At 54.2% G+C, this 22,084-nt stretch overlaps 4 protein-coding genes across 4 annotated transcripts; 3 read left to right on the top strand and 1 right to left on the bottom strand.

The window, feature by feature from the left end:
• Nucleotides 1–5,496: 5,496 nt before the first annotated feature.
• On the top strand, nucleotides 5,497–8,034 carry PG998_000417 (uncharacterized protein; the record flags this gene model as incomplete). The annotated part of the gene is made up of 1 exon (XM_066867235.1): nucleotides 5,497–8,034. The coding sequence occupies one exon, from the start codon at nucleotides 5,497–5,499 to the stop codon at nucleotides 8,032–8,034; it is 2,538 nt and encodes an 845-aa protein (XP_066735650.1).
• An 803-nt stretch (nucleotides 8,035–8,837) lies between these two features.
• PG998_000416 (uncharacterized protein) lies at nucleotides 8,838–10,180 on the top strand (the record flags this gene model as incomplete). The annotated part of the gene is given in 5 exon segments (XM_066867234.1): nucleotides 8,838–8,897; nucleotides 8,974–9,347; nucleotides 9,426–9,486; nucleotides 9,570–9,881; nucleotides 9,896–10,180. 5 exon segments carry the CDS (start codon nucleotides 8,838–8,840, stop codon nucleotides 10,178–10,180), a joined length of 1,092 nt encoding a protein of 363 aa, XP_066735649.1.
• Nucleotides 10,181–12,823: 2,643 nt separating this feature from the next.
• Nucleotides 12,824–16,583, top strand: PG998_000415 (Mst2 complex subunit nto1; the record flags this gene model as incomplete). The annotated part of the gene is made up of 3 exons (XM_066867233.1): nucleotides 12,824–14,281; nucleotides 14,351–15,381; nucleotides 15,437–16,583. The coding sequence occupies 3 exons, from the start codon at nucleotides 12,824–12,826 to the stop codon at nucleotides 16,581–16,583; spliced, it is 3,636 nt and encodes a 1,211-aa protein (XP_066735648.1).
• Nucleotides 16,584–18,165: 1,582 nt separating this feature from the next.
• Nucleotides 18,166–21,142, bottom strand: PG998_000414 (uncharacterized protein; the record flags this gene model as incomplete). The annotated part of the gene is made up of 2 exons (XM_066867232.1): nucleotides 18,166–20,693; nucleotides 20,806–21,142. Coding segments are annotated over 2 exons (2,865 nt in total), but the record flags the coding sequence as incomplete, so codon positions are not given.
• Between the last annotated feature and the right edge of the window lie 942 nt (nucleotides 21,143–22,084).

Here is a 22,084-nt window from a genome sequence, read left to right as displayed (position 1 = left end):
AATTAGTGCGTCCTCAATCTCTCCGAACAGACGACTTGGCATGTCGTTGTTGTCCCTCAATGCGTATTGAAGGGAAGATGGCGACATCCTGTGTCGCATTGTGCTTGGGGGTGGTATGGGAATCTGGAAATCCGGCGTGTCAAAAGCCGGCCTTGCGATACCAGGCGGTGTAGAACATGGCGAGGGGGGATTTTCATTAAACGACGATACATAGCTTTATCTCGCTCCTGGTTGGCGCCGCCGGTGGTGTGCAGTCGCCCGTAATGATGTGACAGGCCAGGCTTCTCCTCCCCCAGTCACCAGTACTCCTCTCTGCGCTCATCATCCTCTAGGAAGCTCGGGTTTTTGGGTGGCTGCGGTTCCCCGTGGTACAGCAGCTGCTACACCAGCAGATGCAGGCATCCGGCTATCGTTTGTCATACGGTACCTAGACCTTAGGTAGGCGCTGAAACACAGCCAATTGTCTATCGAAAAGCCGGGGGCTACTTCTGGCTGGGGGCGGTAAGGGACCAACGCTATCAATCTTGTCCCTATCCGCAAAGGTGTCGGCCCTATCGAGTCAAGCCCAAAGCCTCTAAGATTGGCGGCTAGTCGGCAGTCCCGTTACCAGAAGGTAGCATAGTAAGGACGATTCCTTCCTTTCCTGCCATCGAGTGGCACGGAGCGGTTGATCACCCAGACTTGGGACAGATGCCCCTCAACCCCTCCTCCGTGTGCGAGTGGTGAATGGTGAATGGCGTATGGTGTGTATGGTGTGGTCGCTGGGCCCCGCGCCCCCTGCTTACACGGATCACGAGGCGGTGATGAAGGCGGTACATTGTGCGAGAAAATCGTGCGGTGCAACGGAGCCCGGGCAAATCAAATCGGGCGTTGGCCAGATAGCCTGGGAACGAGCGGCATTGAGGCGCAAGGTAGCGCAAGGGTAGCGCTCACCTTGGTTTCCTTGGAGCGATGATCTAAATGTGCATGAATTGGGAAGGCTTGAAGCACGACTGGCACCTGGGTCGTTGGTCGAGGAGGACCCTGAATTGACATCGCTAAGTGCCGAAAGGCCGATATATTTCCTCATCCACAGTCTCGTCCACGGCTTGCATGGCTGGGGATACTGGGATAGAATGAGAGGGAGGCTACGTACTGTACATGCTCCATGCCACCACCAAGCTACAAGCACCCTGCAAGCCTGCCAACGTTGCTGCATCCAGTTATCTGGACTGTAGACTGTAGGCCGTCGGGAAAAAACGTCAGACAAGCCCCGAACCACCATATTGGAGCAACTGCTAATTCCACCAGACGTCGACAACGATGCATAATGACATACTAACAATGTGCTCCGGTGCGGGCAAAAGAGTGGCTTCGTCGAACGATGTGCTGGGAAACAAATCCCAATCAGCGGCATCGTGAAGCGGCCATGTGGAGTAATGACATAATTGAACAGATTCCACTTGCCCATTCCAGTCCCAGGGAGATGGTGGTGCTCATGTTTCAACACTGAATGCTACCGTACATCGCAAGACCACAGTTTGATGTCCGTCCCGCGAGGCCTCATTGGGTAAACCGGACCGCAAAAGCCCTCTCGGTATTTTGGAGACGGGGTTCCCTGACGGGGTTCAACTGTCGATGCGAGGCCCAAGATTGGCAATTGGTTGCCCTGCCTGCCTGCTGCTACATATCTCTCAGAAAGCCACCGCCCGTCGCATCGGGAAGCAACAGACGTACATCATCTACAAGTGCTATGCACAGGTAAACCTTAAGAAAGACAAACAAGCCGTAAAGGGCACAAGCGTTAAGTTCTTGTGGGTGACAGATCGGCGGGAAATAGGAGGGGTCTAAGCATGTAGGCAGCAGGTATTCGTTCAAATTCTACGGGCACGTTTTGTGTTGGGATGAAGCTACCGGATTACCATCGCACGTTTAAGTTCTGTAAGACGGGTAGTCGTATGTAGAGTCTGTGATACGTAAAAAGTTAGCATCTTGTGAGGGCTGCATGGCGCGTGGGCTAAATCATTGTCACCGCCGGGAAAAGAAAGAAAGTTGGGATGCATGCGCATTGGAGTCTTGGAGTCGATGGCAAGCGAGCCTGTGGATTTGATCGACCTCGAGGGCTCGCGAGATAAAATGCCTTGCAGATGGCATTTCATTTCCTGATGGACATTTGATCCTCAGGCGTCCGGCCGAGTCTAGGCAGTAAGCGGTAAGAGGGGTGCAGGTCAACGAATGGCTCTCAGTCCTTGCTCTCCAAAAGCCCATGGCCAGGATTAGCGACTTGCAGCTCCTTAGCCTTTCCACTGCACTCACCCTGGAAAAGCGCCAGAAAGGAAGAAGGAAAAAAAAACGACAGCAAAAGGGTCAGGGTACCCATGATTGGACCCTTCTTACTTCACGTACCATCGTCCAAGAGATCCTGACCGACAAGTGCGTCGACGAGGATGACCAGCGTCTCCCCCGACAGATCAACCCGTCTGGCCTGGGATTGGATGCCACAGTTTAAATGAAAGATTGGGATTATTGACTCGCAGGAGAACGATTGAATGGAACCAAACCCGCCAGGAAGCCGACATGCGAAAGTCGAGGTAGCATTAGCATTGACATTGTGAGGCTGGACGCCGTGCAGCTAATGTCCGAGTCGGAGCTCGAGTGGAGGGGGCTAAGAATGGATAAGCAAGAAGAAGAGAGAAAAAACGACCGGTCGCCAGCAGCAATGACCATAGAGTGCGCCCGGTCTCTGTAAACAAACACAATATAACAGATTCCCTGTGATAGTATATTTGCAGGATTATTCGGGGGAGGCAGTTCTTGGGGTAGTCTGGTCGGTGTGACAATTTGCAAGGAGGTGAGAGTGTCAAGAAGTTGCATTGGCGTCGTCAGGAGAGTGCTTCGTCAGGCAGAATATTGCTGCATACACTGACATGGCTCGTATGAACAAATGAAGTCTTCGTGACCTGTTCTGCCTGTCATCAGACGGTCTAGCCGTGGTGGTTTAACTGGCTGTCACACCCTTTCAGCAGGCCATGTAGATTTCGGCCCTGGTCTAGTCTCCCAAAATCATGGTTGCACAGCGTAAGCGGGCCATCTCCCAGAGCCAGGGTCCTTCGTGTCTTTTTCTCGCGGTCGGCTAGTTGGGTTGCTGTGGACATGACTAATTATGATGTTGGCTAAGAAACAATGCGTCTCGTTGATATGAAGAGTTGCGAGTGTTGACGATATCTGCGGATCATAAAGCCGCGCGCAATATGTCCGCTGCAGGGCGGCGAGGAAAGACTCGAGTTCACTCGATAGAGTCGTCGCCATCCCCACAAGCACTCGATGCAGTTCTGTCTCTCTCAGGTAGGTCTCGTCTTGCGGGTGCATCAGGTAGGTAGGTCGAGGTGCATTTGCATCATTTATGTATATGTATGCCTCACTAACCCACTTGGGCCGAGATAGCATGCAGGTTTTGGCAGAGCACCTGCAGGCCCAGTACCCAGGGTAGCTGTACTTTGGGTCAGGTATCTCTCCCACAGGTGATGTATTTTGTTCGAGGACAGGAGGCACCTGCGGCTGATACAAACCAGATAGGCGCTCATTATTGGCCCGTCCAGTGAACAGGCTGACCGATTGGCTGAGTGGACGACTGGACCATCTGATGCTTTGCCGCCAATCTCTCGACAATGCTACTACGACAAGTGCGTGTACGAGGTTTTATGGAGGCTCTTCCATTGGAAATGTTGGCAGGCCGTGCTGCGAGGAAAGTCTTGGGTTGGGTCGTGAGCGCACGCCTCATTCTATGAATACCTCAATTCCTTGCCGTCCAAAGACATTGATTGATCTTTATCTCCATCGGCAGCGGGGCAGAAGCGTTGAGCACTCCCTGACTCTCTCTCTCTCTCTCTCTCTCTCTCGCACACTAGGAAGACGGTCTGCTGGCTCGACGACCTCTGCCTGAATGATGCTGCTGCGCTGCAGACATCGATAGAGAAAGAACGAAAGGAAGAAAAAAATGCTGCCAGAGAGAGAACCGTAGGACCGTGCTAGCTTTGTACCGGTACCGACCCTCCCAGACTGGGGGTATCACCCGTAAGGTCTGGTAGTGCCCCATGCCACCCATGCCACCCTCGTTCCAAAGTGGATGGGTCCACACCCAACTTACCAGCATCTTTTGTCCTCGCTCATGCTCCAGTCCCCCTCCCCTCCTAGAGAAAACCCACCGTCCGACTAAGAGCAACTGGGCCGGGGATCTGAGGAACGCCGGCACCTGCAACTTTGTCGTGGAATTCGGCTCTTTTTATTATCATAATCCTCCCCAACCGCCGCAGCCTCCTCTGGCCAGCAGCACCTTATCGTTTTCCCGACCTGCACTTTTCGTGTGGTTGAAGCGACTAGGAAAGAGAGAGAGAGCTCCCTTTTCTCTTGCGCACGGCGAAGCACCAACAATCTTTTGCGCGAAGGGCGTCTTGTGCAGACGACAATATTAGAAGAGTCGCTCCTTATCATTCGAAAATCTTCCAGTTGCCGCTCTTGTTGTGTCCCGATCTCCTCCAGCCAGCAGCGGGCGACCTGAACGACCACGACGAATCATCGACATATCTATTTCCCGAAGACGTCTAGAACCGCTGTTCGAAGAAGCCCATTCACTTGGTTGACGATACCGGTACGTACAACACCAAGATACTGCCCTCCGGATAATCCAGTCCCTGTGATTTGGCTTTCGTTATGCTATCTTCACTATACACCATATTTCCTCATCACTGCCCATCTGGCCTCGACCCGTCCATGCATTGTGTTTTGGAGTTCATGTGACTGTGCCACTGCTTCAACCTGCTCCAGACTTGCTGCTGCTGCCTCACCTCCGCCCTGGTTGTCCTACCCTTCACGGCCGCTCTTCTCTTTTCTTCCTATCTTCTAACCGCCCCTCCTTTCCACTTGGTCCGCCGCCGGCCGCCCGGAGTATGATGCTCAAGAGTGAAGTGCATGCGAAGTGAGAGCAAAGAACGTGGCTGTGTGACGCAGCCTTTAGTTGTCGTCGAAGCCCATTCTCCATGATGCATCGACTGCGAAACAGATCTATAAAACCACATAGCATCTCTCTGAGGCACCAATAGAACTCGATGCGAGTCATGGGTACCACACTTCCTGCTATAGACACAGGCTTCGAGATCGGCCGGCGTTCACACTCTCCACCTTCTTTGCCGATGGCAGCAGGCTATCACAATCTCCCCACGTCCGGCACTTTCTAGTCATACATGTTCAAGACCACGAGTTTCATGTTCTCAAGCTAACTGGCATCCTCTATCCAGAACAGTATCTTGGCTAGAAGCCTTATCGGAGTCGCAAGCCGACGGATAGGACCATAAACTCCAAACTTCTTTTCTCATATCCTTCGGACGAACACAGGTTTCTGACCACGACCGGAACCACCACGCATCCGGCCAACCTACGCCTCGATCATCAAACCCATTCGTGCCGCAAAACTTCCTCTAATATCCGTGTCCTCCATGTCTTCGTAACCTCTCGACAAAAATGGACTCAGAAGACGGGGAGTTCTTCGTCAAGCAGTTGGCCAGCTTTGTGCGCACGCACGAGAAGGCGCTGGCCAACGCGCTGCAATTACGGAGGCAGAGCAACACTCCAAGGCATGGCGCCTCCCAGAGTATCTCGGTGCTGCCGTCCACGCCAAAGTCGCCCACGCCTCTGCCTGAACGGCCTTCGACCTCTTCATCTACGTCAAACAGCCTCGCCGCTGCCCTGTCGCTTGGCACATTAAATTTCACGTCACATAACATGAAGCCCGCGAAATTGGCCTTGACGCCTCATCATTTATTTTACCTACTATCTCGCTTTGAGGAGATGGGTATTAACGTCGGACCCATGAAAGTACGGCTTGAGAACCTTCACGATACCTCAACGTCGGCGAACTATGTCTCGTTTCTCAGCGCCGACCAGCGGACGCATAGCCGTGGCTCCGACGTAGTATCTATCAGATCTGTATCGAGTGTACGAAGTGTTATGTCGGGCATGTCAGCTCTCTGGTCCAGTTTCGGCATAGGAGCTAGTATATCAGCGGCTCGAAACGAAAAGCAGAAGGCGGCTCTCATGGCCGACCTGAAATACCTATATTCGGCTTTCACCAAGATCCCATGCCTCAGGTTAGCTCCCGATTGGCGAGCGAGACTGATTCGCGGCTATGAAGAGTTCCCGTTTGACTCTGCTGTGCCTCTATACGTCTTCAAGAACCTGCAAGCGTTGGAGATTAGCGGGATCGACTTCAGGCAATGCTTCGGGTGGGACCGCGTCGCGGAGCAGATTCGCTCCCTGACATTGAAACGGGCATGCATCGATGACCCGGCCGACATCTTGATCGACATTGTTCTAGATGATATGGACAAGAGGCGGCGGCGCAGCTCTAAGGCTCAAGCTTCGCCAACCCATCCTCACTCCTCGAGCCCTCGAAGGAGCCCAACAATACCTCATGCTGATGTGTACAAATCCGGGTCTATTCCTAGCTCCCCAGATGCGCGAAGTTCCCTTGGCGATCTTCCAATCGGGTCTATAGGCACGGATGTCACGTCGCCCCAAACTAGTCGCCGTGCCTCGGTTGCTAATATTGGGCCGGATGAGCTCAAGTCACCTACCAAATCATCCGGACGACCTCGCAGCCATTCTCCCCACAGGCCGGCCACTTCCCGCCACCAGTCCACGACCAACAGGGGTTCCTACAAAGTGAGGCGCTCTGGCTCCGGAAGTTCGCATTCGAGCCTTTCGGATTCGTGGCATAATCCCAGACACAGCACTTCGAACCTTCTAGCCACAGGCACTCTCCCTGCTACTAAGTGGCGGTTCTTGAAGCACTTGAGTTTGGCGGACAATTCTTTGACGACAATTCCAGCAACCAGCTTCGCGCCCCTCGCGAACACTCTAAACTCGTTGGACCTCTCGTCCAATCTTTTTACCCAGGTACCCGATTGTGTGGCCACACTAACTGCTCTGCGTGCTCTGAATCTATCCCATTGCATGATTGACTCGTTGCATTCTCTAACACGAAACCCGCTCCCCGCCATCACCGCATTGAACCTCAGGGCCAACCGACTTGCGTCTCTTGCTGGTATTGAGAAACTTTACCCCTTGGAACGCCTTGATCTTAGAGACAACCGTTTGACAGAGCCGCAGGAGTTGGCTCGTCTCACAGGCATACCTGATATTCGAGAGATATGGGTAGAAGGAAACCCATTCACTCGCACACATAAAGACTACCGCATAACCATTTTTAACCTGTTCCGCAAGACTCCAGGTTATACGGAGGACATTGTCATCGATGCATCAGGTCCGAGTTACTCGGAAAAGCGGTACCTGGTTGAGCGTGTCGCAATCCCCGAGGCGGTGCCGGTCGTGAAGCAGCCTGTCCCCGAGGTCCCATCCGTCGATGTCAGCAAACCCACCATCATCTATGCTGCACCCAAGGAACAGACCGTCCTTCGTAAGGAGAGGCCGACTCCCAAGGCGGTTGCCAGCGAGATTAACACGAGCTCTACGCGCCGCCGGCGGACACCGAAACGCCGGATAGTAGATCTTGCGACAAGCGATGGCACCATCACTTCTGTGAACTCACCTGCGATGCAAACTACAGGCGGAGATGCTACAATCACCGCGGCTGCTTCAGAAAATAATTATCGTATCTCACACAAGCCTGAGGTGCAGAGATCGCATACAGTGCATGCAGAGCCAGCACCTGCGGTCATGGGCCCTCCCGAGGTTCCCCGGATCAATACTGCGATCTTCTCGGGACAGCCCACGTCACTATCAAGTCAAGACTTGTCGAGCTCCTGGAAAGATACCCAGGACTGGAATGTCAGTGGTGAAATTTATCGACAAAAGATCGAAGCTCTGAGAGACAAGGTTGGCAATGGCTACCTGAGCGTCTTGAATGAAGAGAGCTGGGAGTCAACAAAACCACCTACTTTTGTGGGCGACTTCTCTACTGCGCCTGCAATCCGACCGGGACCTAACACACCCCGGGCTATGAGTGCACAGGCAATCCACAGTGGTCGCACTCTTGGCTGAGTAACGACCTACGAAGCACATATAGCTTCTCCCCCTTGACCGCTCAACGGGACCGAAATATGGTCTGGAGCGGTCCGTACATCTACTCCCTCTTGTGTGTTGGGAGCTGTTTTTGCGATGCATACCTTTACACCCCAACAGCATTGTGTTATTTAGTTGTTCATGTTTCGATGTTAATGGAGCATAGCGTCATGGCGTTATTGGAAGGCTTGGTGGCCCCATGATGATTTTGGGGGAGTTTCCACGGCTGTCTTGCATGTTCTGATCTTCCCGGTTACGATACTCCCCGCTTTCGTATGGATTTCTGTGTTTGGTGATTGCATAGGTTCTTGCATTTGCTTCTGGGATGAGAAAGTGCGAGGAGCAGAGCGTCGTTAGTTATACAAGAGGGGTCTTGTCCAGGTTAGAGAAGGACAGCAGATTTACCGGCCAGCGTGTTGAGTGCATGGCTTCAGGAAAGGCATCTAGGCATTAGTGGGCAGTATTCAGGGCTCATGGGCGGCGTGATGGCTGATCAAAATAAATCCTGCTTTTTCCCTCTCCTAGCCATATTTTGCGCGACCATTCCGATTGTTGTGAAGTCCAATAAGTGTGCCATTATTCAGGTAAGAAAAGGAACACGGGCGATCGAAGAAGCAACATGATTGGTCGGAAACGGCCACCATCAAACTCGCCATACGTATTGTACAGGTAGGACAGAGAGGAGCCGATTGTTAGTACCTGAGGCATATTTAGGTTGTTGCGTTCGTGACACGGTAATTGCTTCGTTCTTCAACATATACAAGCTACAAAACTAAGCCATTATGCCGCGTACCAGAGAAGAACTGCTATCCTTGGGAGTCGTAGACCCCGCTCTTGCCGCTGTAAGTGCACGCCTGCCTTGTCCCCCCTAGAAGAAGGCTATCTCTAAGCGTTGGCTGTCCACGAATGGTTGCATAGGAGCTGGTGAAGCACCCGATTCGAAATCCGCAGCCGTCGGATCCGTACTATGGGAGAAATGACTATTCCGCCCACCGAGAGCACCGGGCCACCAAGCTGCGCGAGTTGCACCATCTGCGCTATCTACCGGGCCCCATCCCGGACCAGGTCGTCGAAGAGGACCACAAGATCCCCGTGCGTGACGGAGCCGAGATTACTGTCCGGATCTATCGGCCTTCACACGTAGCAGCGCCGGCGGCGGTGGCGCAGAGCAGACCCCTCATCGTCATGTACCACGAGGGTGGGTGGGCCATGGGCGATCTGACCGACGAAGAGGTAAACTGCAGACTGTTTTGTAGGGATTTGGGTGCCGTGTGCGTAAATGTAGACTACAGGTATGGAACTCGCCCGGCTCACCAGTAATGATTACTGTAGTGTCGTCTTTAGGCACTACTTGCTTACCACATACATAGGCTTGCGCCGGAATTCCCTTTCCCAACCTGGATCAACGACTCTTGGGACGCTTTGCAATGGGTAAGATTATCGACCTCCTTCATCTGCGATCTCTGGATCTTGTCACGGATACCAGGTGCTAAATATGTCCCTTTTGTCTTCAGGCCGCCAAAAACGCCACCTCTCTCGGCGCCGATCCTTCAGCTGGTTTCATTATCGGCGGGGGCTCAGCCGGCGGTAACATCGCTGCCGTGCTCGCGCACGTAGCCCGCGACGAAGGGCTGTCGCCACCGCTAACAGGCCAATACCTCTGCGTGCCGGCCATCACCTGCTTCCGGCGCCCCGAGCTGCTCCCCGAGCGGTACCGGGACGAATACCTGAGCCATCCGGGCGTAACGCGCAGCGGGGACCAGGCAACGGACCCGGTCCTGAATGACCTCGAGAAGGCCGAGGAGGGCATGCGAGCGCTGCTGAAAGTCGACACTGAGAGCCCCCTCTTCGTGCCGTTCCTGTTCGGCGAGCGCTCCCCCGGGGCCACCGGGACCTGCCGGCGGCGTACCTGCAGGTCTGCGGGCTTGACCCCCTGCGCGACGAAGGGTTGATATACGAGCGCATTCTGCGCGAGGAGGCGGACGTCCGCACCCGCTTGGACCTCTACCCAGGCCTAGGCCATTACTTCTGGACCAACTTCCCGCGGCTCGATGCTAGTCGTCGGTTCGTGGAGGATACGACCCAGGGCGTGAAGTGGCTCCTCGAACAGCAGAAGAAGACTTGAGGCCTGATGCGGGGATCACCTGAAAAGTATTGTATGTCGATCACCGGGGACATGATGCTGGCAGGTACCCCCACGGACTGTTGGCGAATATCTTCGGCAACACTTACGGAGCGACTCAGGTTGTGAAGACCCCGTCCTACACATGGGTGGAGAAACTGGGGGCCCTTTTAAGGTGGAAGCTCAGTGGGATCGTGGATATATAGATGTAATCCACTCTGATATACGTGTGCTTGAGACATTGGCCTATAGCCTCAATTCCGGTTCTTCACCGGGTGGGATCATCGAGGGTGGAATGATGCGGCAGGCTGGTGGTATCATGTCTAAGACACGTATGCGTTCTCTTTCAATCGAAACCGGAGTTAGTGGAGACCTTTGTGTAGTTTTGAGTCTGTTCGCCTTACAGATAAGAATTCACGACCCGGACAGAGAGGACTGTTGGATGAACATGCACAGATGACCCATCCCGAACATGATGCCCAAAGCGCCTGCTCCAGCGGCATCGAAGAATAAGTATCGTTGATATTAAACAGATAAAAACAATAAGTCATTTATGATGTAGAGAGGAAAGAGCGTGCGTGATGGGTGATCCAGCTGACCCAACTCTAGGCTCTCTGCTCTTTGGTACGGTCCGCAATCTCGTTGGCACAAGTCAACCATTTGGCGGCTGATGAAGCGCTGGATGCTCGAGTGGCGATGTCCACTTTGGTGGTGATTGGGAATTGCTGTCATTGCAACGGCGTAGAAGTAGCGGTGTCCCTCTAGGATGCGAGGTTGGGATAAAATTTTGACGCGGTGTTGCCCTATCCCGACAACGAGGTTAATAGATAAAATTGCAATTATCGCGTCAACGAGCCAATTGCTCGGTTCTCAATTGATTGGAAAGTCATTTTCGTATGCTGCTGGCTTACTCCGGGGCTGGATATTGACGGTGGGATTATTCTACGAAAAATATATATTCACCACGTCATCTTGTCGTATTCCCGGTTTTACTCGATTGCGCTGCCCACAGATTGCCATCCGAACTTGCCATATGCTTCATTCCTTTGGATCTGGTGGTGAAGCTCCCCTGGTAGTATCTGTCTATCTGACCCTGATTGTTCCATTGGGGTGTCTACATTTGCAAGGTAGCTGGAGAGAAACGATCATGTTCTGCTATGCGACGCACCATGGGGGCCCGCCATATCCACCCCGAACAAGCGTATTGCTATTGCGTATATATGCGTGTAGCAGCAACCCAGCTGTCTTTCTTGGATCTTCAACCCCAAGCCATGGACCCCTTGGAGTATCCCATGTCCCTAGCCGACGTTAATGATAAGGCACCCCAGGGGCGATCGTGGTGCATTGCATGAACTCGCCATGCCTTGTGATATGGTGCAGAGCAAGAGGGAAGTGATACTCAATCACGATACACGAAGATATGCGATGACAAGGCACTAGAAGCCATGACTTTGCCTGTGCTTAGAGTAAGCTTGGATATTGGAAAGCACATGGTTGTAAGGATATATTAATGATCAATCTCTGCAATAGACCCAATCAATGCAAGCTGCAGGCGGTCGGGGCACGTCAGAGGTCGGAGAGTCGGGATGAAGGGCGATCAAATATCACATCTGAAGTACATAGCACAGCAGATGGGTAAGCGAGTGATCTAGTAGGGCTGGAATTCGGGGTCCAACATATCCATGGAAGATCCAGGTGGGGAGTATGGCTTCTATTGGCTCGGGGCTTTAAATGGGCAGCATCATAGAAATGTCAACATCAACAGACCAGAAATCCATCACCGGCCATTGGCGACCCGGCCGTGGTCGGAAAAGGACGGCGCGAGGAACAATATAATCGGCGCGTGCCGGCGATCCAAGCAGTGGGTTCTACACCAATGCGCCGCCAGGGGCGAGCCCGCTATCCCTCTTCGTCGTCACGATCTCTTTGCGACAACATATTGGTGTTTGTTCGGGTCTATTCTTGGATGGAGCAAGGCATGGGGCCTATGAGAAATCTGGGGTCATGGATGCGGCTAAGACCAGTTGGGAACCCACGTACGGAATATGTAGCCGCCTATTCGACCGACCATTACCTCAACCACTCGAGCATCAGCGGCAATAGCTTCAGCAAACAGCACAGAAAAACGGCAAGAATATAGAGAAATAACGGCCGTTGCACCCTGTTCCCCAAACTGTCTCTCGCCCTCCATCATGCACTCGTGATGGCCAGCTCCAGTCATGGTGAGAAGAACCGTCTCCCGCGAGAGCATCAATTGATAACCGATGAACAGCCCCGCAATCAAGGAGACCAAAGATGACTAATCTCACCAAGATAGAGCGGCACAGATAAGTGGAGGGTTCCACTTGTTTCCCGATTTGGTTGTGGCGCCGACGGCATGCTCAACTTCATCGCGTACCAGGCTCATTTTCCACCTTGATTCACTCCCACAGAGGCACTCATGGTGCACTTGATTTGATCGGAAACGCGCCAGTTAACCACCAAGAAGCCTCGGCCGCACTATCCGCACCATTAATGTTCTCTTTCAGATGCCTCTTCCGCCCCCTCGTCGCACGCCGAGCACCTTCCCCCTTGATGCGACGCGCTGAACAAGGCCCATCTGTCATCATCTAAATCCATCAATTTTCTCGAAGCGAATCAATCAAAATGGCCCCTAGTCCCCGGACGCCGCGCCAGGCTGCTTTAAACGCAACTCGCGGAGGCCGACCCAAGTCGTCGCGCGCTTCCACCGACTCGCGACGACGCGAGCTCGACGCGAGTGCCGCCGCAGCCACCGAACCCCCTCCCAAGCGACGCCGCTACGTCCCAGGTGGCCCCGGCGGCGGCGGTCGCTTCGTTAACAAGGAAAAGAACGAGGAATCCGCCGGGCGGCCGACACCAGCTACTGCGACCAATTCCCGATCCCGAGCGCGACAGACCATGACCAACACGGCCGCCTCGCCTTCGGTCTACCCCCGCCGAGAGCGCAGCACCAGAACGAGAACCTCGACTCGAGCCGAACCGGACGACGAAATGCAAATCAGCTCCGCTGCGGCAGTAGCTGCTGCCGTAGTCCAAAGCGAAGGCTACAAACCTAGAGAAGAACGAGGCTGGGAAGAGTTCCACCCCAACCTTGATATCGAAGCCACATTTATGGTATTCCAGGCAGATGATGTAGACGGCACTGCGAAACCCATACCAGAGACTCCCGCCATCAACACTACTGCCAGTAATCACAACGAAACTGGCAGTCCTACGAAAGATGGCAATGAGGCTACTGGAAGCGCCTCGGCAGCTCTAGGCAGCGGGGCGTTGCCGTCTGCGAACACCCTGCCTGGTACGCCATCCAGGCGACGGTCCGTCCGGCCGAGGGATTCATACTTTCCTTACCGGTCAGACTTTGGCGTCACCCCCAAAACACCCAAGGTCCTACCTATCTATAACCAAACACCAAAGGAACGACTAGATCTGAAACAACCCTCGTACCGCAAAACGAATCGCATTCTGCTTTTCGAGAGCAAGAAGTTTGGGCAGGCGAGATATGTCGACAAGGCAATGATGAATGTTGGCTACCAGGAGAGCGACAACTACATTCGGCCAGATCGGCGACTGATCAAGGCCACCGATGCCAGTGTCGAGGATGAAGCCGACCAGGCTTTATTACCGCGACCAGAAGGAGACTCTTCTGCACATGGGCATGCACTCGGTCGTGTCGAGTATGATATGGACGAGCAGGATGACATGTGGTTGGAATCCTATAATGCACAGAGGAAGAGTGTGGGTTGGAACCCCATCACTCGCGAGGTGTTCGAAATCACCATCACTAAGATTGAGAAGGAGTGGCACGCATTGGAGAAGCGAATACCCAAACCAAACCCCAAACCACCACAAACTCACCGGCCTCGTTCCAGCTCAGCTGCGGCTGTTAATGGCGAGCCGCAGACGGGCGAAGAGCAAGATAGTAAATGTGCGATTTGCGACGACGGAGATTGTGAGAACACGAACGCCATCGTGTTTTGTGATGGTTGCGACTTGGCGGTTCACCAAGAGTGTTACGGTGTGCCTTTCATTCCCGAGGGCCAATGGCTATGTCGCAAATGCCAGCTTATTGGGCGCGGCGTTCCGGTAAGTTTTTCATCGGGTTGGACTCTACACTATCGACGAGGTACAGTTTATACTGACATCCATTCTCAGACATGCATATTCTGCCCGAACTCAGACGGGGCTTTTAAGCAGACAAATTCTTCCAAATGGGCCCATCTTCTCTGTGCCATGTGGATTCCTGAGGTTACTCTTGGCAATCACACCTTCATGGAACCGGTCATGGATGTCGATAAGGTGCCCAAGAGCCGGTGGAAGCTCACCTGTTATATTTGCAACCAGGCGATGGGCGCCTGCATCCAGTGTGGCAATAAGGCTTGCTACCAGGCGTTCCATGTTACCTGCGCACGTCGAGCTAAGTTGTTTTTACGGATGAAGAACAGCTCGGGTGCTTTGGATGTACTTGATGGCAGCACAAACCTGAAGGCGCTGTGTGACAAGCACTGCCCTTCGGAGTATGCTAAAGAGAACGGCGTATCACACGCGACGAAGCGTGCCAAGAAGTTCTACAAAAGAGCCATGAAAGATCGCATCTGGGCTAATAGCCAGGCGTCTGCTATGGCCATTGCCGCCACCCACCGGCAAGCCCTAACTGAGCATCCAGCTGATGAGTCCCAAATGACGGGCGCCAAGCTGTCCGCAGTTATGGGCGACCAGAAGAAAGGCCAGGCTGGGAAGTTCATCTGGAAGCTACCCTCTGGTGCGCCAGTGATCCCGCAGGCTGTCTTTGATATAGTCGAGTCGTCGTTACAGAGATTTAACTTTCTTAAGCGAAGGGAGTTCGTCGGCGACGCTTGTCGATATTGGACCCTCAAGCGCGAGATGCGCCGCGGCGCAGCGCTGCTCAAACGCCTGCAGCTCCAGATGGAGACGTTCTCGTCGATGGAGCTCACGCGACGTAACTTTGCCGCCATGGGCCCTTCAGGCAAAGCCCGTCTGAATAGGCGCATCGAATTCGCCGAGACGCTCATCGCGGATCTCGAACAGCTTCAGGCTATGTCTCAACAAGTTGTCGAGCGTGAGCGGTTCAAGCTTGAAGCAGCCGAGCTGGAGCAGGACTTTGTCGATACCTGCTACTTCCCCATCCATAAGGCCTTGCCACCGATTGTAGAGAAAGCGTTTACGTGAGTTGCCCTGTGTTTGTCATTGCCAATGAATAAATGCTAAGTTGCTGTTCAGGCTCGACAAGAATCTTTTCCGCGAGGGTTTGCTCCAGCTCCAAAACCGCGTGGATGAGCGGCATTACACCACGACGCTTGCGTTTGCCCACGACCTGTGCGAGGTTATTAACGTAGGCATCAATACTGAACCGGAGCCGCAACCACAAGCTCCGGTTACAATCGACTCGGTCGTTGCACCTGTGAACAAGATAGATTTCTCCGATCACCGCGACCGTAAAAAGCTGGGGAAGCGCATCTTGAAGCTTGTGCAGCCGCAGCTTGAGGCAGCGTTGCGCCTAGAAACCGAAATCACACACAAGTCGGTTGAGAACCTCAAGCAAGAGCTTGAGGGTATGATAGAGGCCAGTCTGGAGTTGCGGCCGAACCCAGGTTCGGCCGTGACCGAAGGTGAAGCTAGCCAAGACGTCATCATGGTAGATGCCTCCAACGAAATCACGGTTGGAGAACCGTCCAGCGAAGAGGCGGCTGAAGACTCGGCAGCAGACGTTGACATGGCCGACGCTGAAGGCGAAAAACCCCCTGAGGAAGGGAATAATATCGAGGTCAACACTTCTGGTCTCGAAGAAGAACTGGAGCCCAAAGCAGACGATCCTGCTTCTGGGGCTTCGATTACAGAACAAAACGATGAGGTCGTGTCGGAGAAGGAGGCAGCGTCTCACACAAATGGCGTGAAGGCACTAGATACACCGCCATCGACTAATGGCTATGTCGCCGAGCCTCATCCGGTTCAGTCTGGGCCGCCGACTCCACCCCGGTCTAATGGAAGCCTGGGTAGGGACCATGCCAACATACTCGCAGACGGCGGTGTCCCGTGGTACCTGAAAGGCTTCGAACCCGAGGGCACTTCGGCGTTGCAAGAGCAATGGCCTGGCAAAGCAGCGATTCGGGGCCTGAGCGAGGAGCTGACAGAGATGGACGAGGACGAGTTGAAAGGTCTCGAAGTAGACTTTAACATGGAAGACGGCAGTGTTGACACGCCCAGTGGTGCTAACGACGTGGACAACGCTGCCGTCTCTACCACCATAACTACTACTGCTGCCAGCACCACTGCCACAGCCAGCACCTCTGAACCCAGCATTATGGGCTCGGCGAAGAAGCCTGCGAAGGCGAAGAGACGCAAGACGACAACTTACCGGCGAAGATGATATCCCTGTGGCGGCCGGTCTTCAATGTATTTATTAGTTGGGTTGGAAGCTGGGTTTCCTTGGTTATTCTGTTTTTACTTGTTTCTCATTCTGCTTCTTCTCCTGTTCCGGGGGAGAACATGGCAAGAAAGCTGTTGTACGATGTGGTCATGCACCAAATTCCCCCCAACCGCGCCATACGATTGTCTTTGTCCCCTTTCCCCTTCTCTTACGCCTTTAGCTCTTTTCCTCCTAAATACATAACATACATAGCCTTGGGCCATGGCCCCTTAGTTTGCGGCGTCTCGATTGGGGACGAAAGAACGCAAAGGATGGATAAATGGGTGTTCTCATCATTACAGAGCAGATCTGTCATGACGACGAGGTTACATGTTTCCCCCCTTCCATTATTATCGCGCCAGGTTGACGAGACTGAGAGAGTGCGAGCGGGCGAGAGTACGGCGTTCAGCTGGGTGTTCGATATATGAGATAGGCCAGATACGCTTTCTTAGTTAGGCATCACTTGACAGTAGCCGGTCTGTCTTGGGGGCTCGATAATATATGCTTATTGCACATATATTGATTGGCATTGCCTATGATTCACTTCTGCTGGGAGTTGAACGGTGTGCATAGCTACACAATGGAAGAATGTGAAATGTGTACGTAAATATCTATCATGCATGTAAGTATTGGTTATGTAAGGACTGTTGGAGCAGAGGGAAGAAGCAGAATGAAAGGTGTAGTTGGTATAACTAGGCTTGACATTGAATGAATTATTCAATTGGCTGTTCGATATAAGAGCTGATACGAACAGAACTGTCATCTGATACAGCCACAAGCCCTTATAGCTCAGTGGTAGAGCGTTGCACTTGTAAGGAAGCCATTTACGAACCATCACTGGTGAGGAAGAGCGACCGATAAGATATGCAAAGGTCCGTCGTTCAATCCGGCGTGGGGGCACATTTGTTTACTTTTTTTGGGTAGTCACGACCCACGACACTGCACAGACAACCTTTCACAAGGTCATCTTCTTTTTTGTAAAGAAGTCATGACCATTAAGATATGTAACGGTCCCTTCTTTTTGATATCCTCTTATTTCAGTCACCTTTTCTCTGAGGGGTGTTCCAATGTCCTGTTGTTTGTCCAAATTGTAGCCACATACGATTCTGCGGGAACACAGGGCCTGGGACGGCTTTATTTGATCTCCGCCCTACCCATCAACCTCGAGAACTAAACTGTGTCAATTACGGCAAGTAAGCATTCATTCATTGGTTTGATGTAGCACATGAAGTCCAGGTAAGGAGTGCAAATCATAATGCCCATTTTGATATTCCAGTCTGAGTGAAGTGCAGCTAACAGCAGTTAATTACAAACAGTCAACCAACCCCTTTTCCCAGAAACCACCTTACAGTAAACAGACACCTCCCATAAAACAAACACCCGCACCTTTTCAACATCCCTCCCTTCCCTGAAACCATGACGAGAACCCGTAGCTTCACCAAAAGATATCCAGAAAATCAATCGTGAAACAGAAGCCTTTCCCACCATAGTTGCGTATAGTATCTCCTACTCTGTCTCTCTTTCCATTTCCTTTTCCCCTCCTTTAGAAGACGCCGTACTTTCTGCACTTGTCCGAGACGGCGCTTTTGTTGATGGTGAGGCAGTCGCGCCACTGCTGCACGCACTTGGTCTTGGCGCCATCATAGGTGTCGACGAACTTGGTGGCGACCTCGGTGCGGGCCCCGAGCATCGGGTAGCTGCGCGGCTGGGCGCTGATGAAGACGCCGTTGGGCGAGTAGCCCAGGCCGAACGTCTTGCCGTTGTACTTGCCCTTGGTGCGGCAGCCCTCGGCGTAGACGGACACGCACTGGCTGTACTGGGCCCGGCATGCCTGCGAGCAGGCGTCGGCCACCTGAGGCGCCTTGAACGACGCGCACTTCCTGGTGTCCTGCTCCGTGTACAGCTTGTAGATGTTTCCGGCCTTGTGCTCCGCCTCGACGTTGTTGCAGGTCAGGGCCGGCAGCTTGATGCCGCCGAGGGGGCTGTGGACGTCGTAGCCCGACGCCGCGTTCTTGGGCTGTTGGCAAATTCCGGTGGGCGTGGCGATGGCACACGTGGTAGTGGCCGTCGTGACGGGAGCCGGGGTGGTCAGGGTAGTGGTGGTGAGGGCGACGGGCTTGGCCGAGGTCAAGGGCTTGTTCGAGGAGACGGCAGCGACCTGGCTGGTGGTGGCCACGTTGGCGCACGCCACTGTCATGGTCGTCGTAGTCAGCTCTGGCTTGAGCGTGGGCTTGACCGGGGGCCACGCCTTGGTGCAGCTGTCCTTGTTGCCCCTGGGCGAGGCGCCGCAGAAGTCCTTGACCTTGCTGCACCACTGGGCGAAGCCGATGCAGTTCAGGGCGTCCGGGATGCCGGCCTTCACGTAGCAGCTGGCGACGTTGACCATGCAGTGCGACCAGGCGTCCGAGCAGCCCTTGCTGTCCTTCCACTCGGGCAGGGTGTAGCAGAACTTGCCGCAGCCGAAATCGCACTTGGGGGGCGCGACAACGACCGACGTGCACACTCTGGGGGCGGTGGCGATGCTGGTGGTGCTGGTCTTGAGTGTGGATGGTGGCATAGTGACGGGCGTGGTGGGAGCAGGGGTCGAGACAGCCTGGGTGGATGAAACTCCGCTAGTCGGTGACGTAGTTGGTAATGTCGACGGGATGCTGACAATGGTGGTAGGCGAGGTAGGGACAATGGTGGTGGTGGACGAGGAAGGGATCTGGATCACGTAGCTGGAGGGGCTAGGAGACGACGCCGGCTGGGTTGACGCGGTGCTCTCGATGGGCGACGACGGAGATGTAGACGGCGTCACAATAGGGGTGGAGGACGAAGCTGGTAGGGTCGGGGAAGTACTAGCCACCTCGATGGGGGTGGAGGATGTGTAGGGAGTGGTGGCCCCGTAGCTGGCCGGGGTCGAGACCGGAGACGAAACCGGAGAAGACTCGGCTATAGTCGAGGTCGGAGTGCCAATAACCGCAGTCGGGGTGGTAGCCCCGTAGCTGGCGGGGGTCGAGAACGGAGACGAGGCCGGAGACGACTCGGCTATAGTCGACGTCGAAGTGCTAATGACCGGAGACGAGACCGAAGACGAGACCGGAGACGAGACCGAAGACGAGACCGGAGACGAGACCGAAGACGAGACCGGAGACGAGACCGAAGACGAGACCGGAGACGAGACCGGAGACGAAACCGGAGAAGACTCGGCTATAATCGAGGTCGGAGTGCCAATAACCGCAGTCGGGGTGGTGGCCCCGTAGCTGGCGGGGGTCGAGAACGGAGACGAGGCCGGGGACGACTCGGCTATGGTCGACGACGTCGGAATATTAATAATCTCGGTGGAGGTGGTGGCTCCGTAGCTAGCAGGAGTCGATACTGGAGACGACTCGGCTACGGTCGACGACGTCGGAGTGCCAATAACCGCGGTCGGGGTGGTGGCCCCGTAGCCGGTCGGGGTTGACACCGGGGATGACTCGGCCGGGGATGACTCAGCCAGGGTTGACGCGGGCGTGCTAGGCTTGTAGGTGGCAGGGATCGACGAGACGCTGTAGGTAACCGGAGGTCCGGGAGGGACGTAGCCGCAGGGCTCGTAGCACTCCAGCTCCTGGGCGTGGTAGACGCTTTGGCGAGAAGGACCGCCGCACATCTCCTCGGGAGCACCGCTGCATGGCATGCTGCACTCGGAGGAGCTGACGTTGGAGACTCCGCTGCCCAGGACGACACCGCAGTAGCACTCGTCGGCGTACTCGGTGGCGGCGTAGGGGAAGCCGCCAGCCAGACAGCTTGCCAGACAGGCCTTGGTGGACAGGCTGCCCGACTTCAGGTTGTCCTGGCGGAAGAAGACGGGCCTGGCGTCGCTTTCGTCCGTGTAGCAGCCCAAGGGCGTGTACACATCCGTCGTCTTTCCAGACAGGTCCGGGAAGGTGGTGTCCTTGTAGACGGCCACACTGGCGTCGCCGCCGCAGGTCTGGGTGCTGTTGCCGGAGCACTGCCTGTTGCACAAGCTGCTGTCCGTCACCTTGGTATTGAGAGTGTTGCCGCAGTAGCAGGTGCCGCTATAGCCCAGAGCAGCATAGCCAAAGGCATTGCCTATAGTCCCAGAAGAATAACGGGTTAGTACGGACTGACTACTGCCGGCTACAGCAGCGGAGACGTATCGAGAAGAAGGAAGAGGAATAGCAAGAGGGAGCGCGCAACTTACCCTTGCAGGTGGCCGTGCAGGCTTCAATGGTCATGTTGTTGGCGTCCATGTCCATACGCTCCAACAGAGCGCCCGGCTGGGCATTGTCGTAGCATCCCAGATGAGTGAAGGGCGTGTACGAGTCGACGCACTTGGGGAGGTTTTTTGTACCAAGCGTGGACGCCGGGGGTAGCGAACGTAATGGCGGCAACCGCCAAGGCAGTCTTGTAAGAAGACATGGCCTTCTACGGGGGAAAGAGATCAACGAACGAAACGTAGAAGAAACCAGGAGGACTGCCGTGCAAGGAAGGAAGGACTGCTGAACGAGCGTGGTGATGCGGATGCTGAGATGAGTTGACCTGCTGGAAGGGGAGGCAGACGAGGTCATATATACTCAGTCATGTCCCACGCTTCGGCTGCAGTATGATGCTACTCCTCGCCTCTCTCCTCGCCTCTCGCCTCGCAACCCCATAGTTCTGCTGTTATTGACATCCAGCCCAAGGGCAAACTAGACGCAGCTCAAGCCTCTGTGCACCGCCCGTCATCAGGGTCTACGACAAGCCAACGGCCTGGAGGCGCCTAGAGCAGCCGTGCGTAAGCAGGCCGACGTCTGTGTGTGGTCTCACGGCAGACGCCCCAGAAATCACCAGGGGCACGATGCAGAGTAGGCTTACGTATAGTCATGTTGCAATGACAGCCCGCGTCGCGCCGTTGCATGTTGCGGGTCGAATGTCCGCTTTCCGTGAAGAGCGAATGGCAAGCCTGCACAACTGCAGCAACAATCAAAAAGGAAACATCAATCAACAACCTAACCAACCTTATTTTCAACATCAACATAGGTCAGGGATACGCGGTACTAGTGATGAGTCGTTGCTAACTAATATCGAGCATACTTCGCCCTTTCCACGTTAGCATACATGCCACAGAAGTATCCAGAGAACGGCGTCCACGACTTCCAACCCGGGCTTACACGAACAAACAGAATATCCTGGCGTCTCAAATCTTGTGGGTGGATAGGGGTTGAAATGTGGTTACACGACTAGTGACGTGAACTTGGTGTAGCTTCACCTGATATGAACCCCTTGAATTCGGCCCTGTTGCTGGAGTGGAAGCTCAGCTGACCTGCACATGGACAGACAGCATCTGCTGAAGCCGCAGGTCCCTCTCGTATTCCGACAGTGCCATTGAAGATTGCGTAACTACATACGTATTTGCTTTTCCCTTCCACTGTCTTAACACCAGCACTATCTCCTCTTCCCTCTCGTAGCAGCTTTCTAATAATAGGGTGTTACCGAACCGA

Source organism: Apiospora kogelbergensis (genome assembly GCF_038363985.1).
Source record: "Apiospora kogelbergensis strain CBS 113332 chromosome Unknown utg000001l_segment0_segment0, whole genome shotgun sequence".
NCBI classification, from domain to species: domain Eukaryota; kingdom Fungi; phylum Ascomycota; class Sordariomycetes; order Amphisphaeriales; family Apiosporaceae; genus Apiospora; species Apiospora kogelbergensis.
The sequence above is the reverse complement of the archived record's forward strand: the minus strand, read 5'-3'. Positions and strand labels throughout refer to the sequence as shown.